Source organism: Triticum aestivum, chromosome 1B, assembly GCF_018294505.1.
Source record: "Triticum aestivum cultivar Chinese Spring chromosome 1B, IWGSC CS RefSeq v2.1, whole genome shotgun sequence".
Taxonomy (NCBI): Eukaryota; Viridiplantae; Streptophyta; class Magnoliopsida; order Poales; family Poaceae; genus Triticum; species Triticum aestivum.
In genome coordinates this window covers 321,695,473-321,700,091 of record NC_057795.1, presented here as the reverse complement: position 1 = coordinate 321,700,091, position 4,619 = coordinate 321,695,473, and the positions used below count along the sequence as shown (strand labels likewise).

The window sequence follows — 4,619 nt, the reverse complement described above, 5'->3', positions numbered from 1 at the left end:
CAGCTGTCGGCATTCTCCCTCTTCATGTAAACCTTGTAAAATAAGAGAGAATAGCCATAAGTGTTGTGACATAACGTGAAATAACAGCCCATAATGCAATAAATATTGTTATAAAAGCATGATGCAAAATGGACGTATCAATCGGCTCCAACTCGATCTGCTCCGGTTCGTGCTAGCTCCGGTCATGACTGCAGTTGTAGTCTCCCGGTGTTGGCTGGATGGATCTGGCGGGTGGGCATGGATCCGGAGGAAACTCTAGGCCCGTCGCGGTGGTCTCACCAAAGTCGACACCCTGCAGCGCCGATCCTCTTCCTAGAGGCTTTGGTGTGGATCATGTCCCAGTCACCTCCTCCATGAGCGCAGGCGACAGCCTCTGGTCCTCTGCTTTGGGAGACGACGACACGTGTGGCGTGTTCCTTCTTGAAGGCGTCGGCCGGGGACTGCTCATGATGGTGGAGTTGCTGGTGGTTTGGAGTCGGCGAGAGATGGTCTGTAGGTGGAGTGGCCTGACATCTACCGCGTTGACGACGGTGGGTCTTGGTGGCATGGTGCAGATGAGTCTCTCAGCGGCGGGTCATGGCGGCATTGTGCAGCTGAGTCTCGGCGGCGGATGGTCTGGATGGACGAGCACAGGGCGGTTGTGCTATTTGGTGTCGTGGTGACGTCGACAGCAGATGAGACTGGCAAGATCTATGCAATGACCCCTCCTGAAGATGGGACGGCGGAAGATGGCAGCGGCAGATCCTACAACGTGCGCATGCAATGTGCATTGTGGGACGCCTAGACCGGTTGGTCCTCTCTGCTTGTCAGGCGGACGGCTTATTGAGGCCATTGGATTAGAATGGTGTCTGCTGATGCAGTCATGCATGGCACATCTTTATACTTGTAGGTGTAGCAACTTTATTCGTCTCGAAGTTGTCAGGCTCTAATAAATAAATTAATAAAAATGACTGCATGCATCAGTTTGATGCAGAGGGCGGGGTAATCTTTCTTTTATAAAAAATCCGTGTAAGTGCGTGGCATTCGTTCAAAAAAAAAACCGTAAGTGTAGCATTGGTCGTGGTCGAGCATCGTCCCGCTCGCATCACGTGTTGCGCCAGCAGTTCGCTAGATAAGATTGCGCACGAAGACTACCGGACATACAGTTGTTCCGTTGTTAATTCCCGGATTGCATGCCGTGCGTACTCCTCGCTCGTCTGGCGACTCTCTCTCCTTCGACTCAGTAGATTAGTTAGAGCGAGATCGCGTTCTAGTAACAAACAAAACGGTATCTATCATCGGGCAACAACCTTACCTGCTGTATATAAGGGCCAAAAGGCTCGCCACACCCCATTCGTTCATGCGAGCGAGGTTTCCAATCTAATCGCTGGTTCTGCTTCTCCGTACAACCAACCTAGCCAGAGATCGTCGGAGATGGCGACCTTCCGCGTCGCGGACGCGTCGGAGTACCTGGCCATCACCGGCTGGGGCATCGACGACGTCAAGCTCGCCAAGAAGGCGTGGGTCTTCGTGGGGCAGCAGTGCAAGAAGTTCAGCATCTCGCCGGTCAACTACGAGTTCGAGGTGCACGCCATGAGCGCCGAGAAGCTGCCCTTCATCCTCCCCGCCGTCTTCACCATCGGCCCCAAGATCACCGCCACTGGGGCAGAGGCGTCAGACAAGAGGGACCTTGAAGCGCAGCTCCTCCTCTACGCCAAGCTCATTGCCCCGCTGCACAGGTCGAGGAGCCACGTCCACGAGCTCGTCAAGGGGATCATCGAGGGCGAGACCCGCGTGCTCGCCGCCGACCTTACCATGGAGGAGATCTTCAAGGGGACCAAGACCTTCAAAGAGAAGGTTTTCAACAGGGTGCAGCTGGAGCTTAATCAGTTCGCACTCGTCATCTACAACGCCAACGTCAAGCAGCTGGTGGATGTGCCGGGGCACGAGTACTTCTCCTACCTCGGGCAGAAGACGCAGCAGGATGCCGCCAACCAGGCCAAGGTGGACGTGGCCGAGGCCCGGATGAAGGGAGAGGTGGGCGCCAAGGAGAGGGAGGGCCTGACTCGGCAGAACGCCGCCAAAGTGGATGCTGAGACCAAGGTGTTGTCGGTGCGGCAGCAGGGTCAAGGGCTCAAGGAGGAGGCCAAGGTGAAGGCCGAGGTGCAGGTGTTCGAGAATGCAAGGGAGGCCGACATCGCGGCGGCCAAGGCTGAGCTTGCCATGAAGAAGGCCGGATTTGACAAGCAGGCCAAGGTGGCCGAGGTTGAGGCGGCCAAGGCCGTCGCCATCCGCGAGGCCGAGCTCCAGATGGAGGTCGAGCGCAAGAACGCCATGCGCCAGACCGAGAAGCTCAAGGCCGAACAGCTCAGCAAGGCCACTGTGCAGTACGAGACACAGGTAGTATCTACGTATGCATGTGCTTAAACCTTTGACACGTTCCATCAATCTCATGCATGCATGTGTCAATTTTTGCGTGTAGGTTCAAGAATCAAATGCGCTGTTCTACAGCAGGCAGAAGGCGGCGGAGGCGGCGCTGTTCGAGCAGATGAGGTCGGCGGAGGCGCGCAAGGCGCAGGCCGACGCGCAGTTGTTCGAGCAGAAGATGGCCGAGGACGCCAAGCTGTACGCGAAGCAGAAGGAGGCCGAGTCCCTGGCCCTGCTGGGCAGGGCCAAGACGGAGTACGCGGCGTCCATGCTCCAGGCGCTGGGCGGCAACTACTACGCCCTCAGGGACTACCTCATGATCGACGGCGGCATGTACACGGAGATGGCGAGCATCAACGCCGGCGCAGTCAACGGCATGCAGCCCAAGATCAGCATCTGGAGCAACGGCGGCGGTGCGGACGGCGCCGCCGCGAATGCCGGCAAGGAGGCCGCCGGAGGCAGCGCGCTGCAGCAAGTGGCCGGGGTGTACAAGATGCTGCCGCCGCTTCTGTCGACGGTGCACGAGCAGACTGGGATGCTGCCGCCGGCGTGGATGGGCGCGCTGCCCAAGGACGGCGCCGCCAACTGATCATCGTGGAGTGCGCGTTCCTCGTTCTATTTGGTGCCAAGACTCGTCAGCTTAAGTTTAAAGAACTATGAATATCCCAGATGTTTTTATTAGGTTGCTTTAGGGCCCGCGTTTTTTCAGGCTTAAAGAACTATGGATATCCCAGATGTTTGTCCACTATCAGTCGTGTTATTTTCGAACATTTTCCTGAAGTATTGTTAAGATTTATTTTTAGCACCTTTGATATTACAAGAAACTTTTCGCAAAAAAAAGTTCTCCCCATATAAAAAGGGCAACGATCTGCGCCGGCGCACCAGCCCAACTGTTGGGCCGGTCGCACAGCAGCCGTTGGATCCGACCGCCTGGGCCGTTGGATCCCACCGAAGAAAACGATTCCCCCTTACCTTCTTCCTTGTGCGAGGGGAGAAAAAGAAATCTGCAGGTCAGCCTCCTCGTGCGCGCCCTTGGCCGCCTCGTGCGCGCCCTTGGCCGCCCCGTCGCAGCTCGCCGGGCCTGCTCGACCGCCCCATCGACCTCGTCGGGCCTGCTAGACGTCGCAGCTCACGGTGGCCGGTCGATGTCGCAGATCGCCGAGGCCGCCACACCTGTAGCTCGCCGGATGCAGCTCCGCCTTGCATCTCGACGTGTGTCACACCCCCTGATTGCAGCACCACCGGATGAGGGTTCCAGCGTCGCCATCGGCCTGCTGTCATAGCTCGCCATGCGCCCATCACAGCACCGCCACGCAGCGCCGTCGTCGCCGGTCGCCATTGTTATCTAGTTGTTTTCAGTTTGAAGCTTTTTTAGAAGCGGGTTGTAGCTATTCTTGACGCCGGTTGCAGCTTTTTTTGGCTGCGCGTTGGCCGACCTCCAGCTACCCCGTATCCAGTTGAAGCTTTTTTCAAAATCAGATGTAGCTTTTTTGGTTGCCGGACGTAGCATTTTTTAGTATGGTTGCAGCTATGACGCACGTCCGTCAAAGCCTATTCTTTTTCTGGTTCCAGCAAAAAATGCCACCGGTCGTAGCACCTATGTGCACCTATTCTTTTTTTGGGTTGACGGTTGTAGCTCCGATGTGCACCGGTTGTAACACCTGCTTCTCTCTTGTCCCTGCAAGAAAGAATGACGCATGTAGCAATTTCCGTCGCTGCTTGTAGCTTCGTCGAGTGCCGTTAACAGCTTTTCCCTAGATGGTTGAAGCATCCCCGTGCAGCACGTCGGCGCCTGCAGGCTCCGGTCCCAGTTCGTGCTTGCAAATTTAACTGTACCCTCGCAAATTTAACTGAAACGCTTGCAAATTTAACTGTACCCCCGGGGTACCGTCACAGTTTAGAAGGCACAGTTAAATTTGCGAGCGTTTCCACAATAAACAAGGTTTAGGACGCATTGCATTTATTTCTAGTAGCTAATTAGTACTCCGGGGTACTATTTCTATATGCATGCATAGTGTGAATGATATTTTTTAGCCCACCTCACAACCAATAGATAACCACCTAGGTCCGAGAGAATTTTCAAGCGCGCCTTCTAAACTGTGACGGAGGGAGTAGTAGGAATTATAAAACTGTCAACATTACTTGCTTTTGTCCTTGCTTGAAAGTCGGCGCAGAAGAACCAAAACGGGCTACATGGAGCCCTTTTCTCGAAA

General features: G+C 55.3%; 1 protein-coding gene across 1 annotated transcript; it reads left to right on the top strand.

Moving 5' to 3' along the window:
• Positions 1-1,341: 1,341 nt before the first annotated feature.
• On the top strand, positions 1,342-3,202 carry LOC123090762 (flotillin-like protein 2). The gene is made up of 2 exons (XM_044512098.1): positions 1,342-2,379; positions 2,462-3,202. Exons 1-2 carry the CDS (start codon positions 1,414-1,416, stop codon positions 2,993-2,995), a joined length of 1,500 nt encoding a protein of 499 aa, XP_044368033.1. The 5' UTR covers positions 1,342-1,413; the 3' UTR covers positions 2,996-3,202.
• The last annotated feature ends 1,417 nt before the right edge of the window (positions 3,203-4,619 follow it).

Excerpts from the sequence above, each read along its gene's own strand:
- LOC123090762 (XM_044512098.1), top strand. The coding sequence starts at position 1,414 with ATGGCGACCTTCCGCGTCGCGGACGCGTCGGAGTACCTGGCCATCACC. Across the intron at positions 2,380-2,461 it reads CTGTGCAGTACGAGACACAG|GTTCAAGAATCAAATGCGCT; the intron begins GTAGTATCTACG and ends TTTTGCGTGTAG.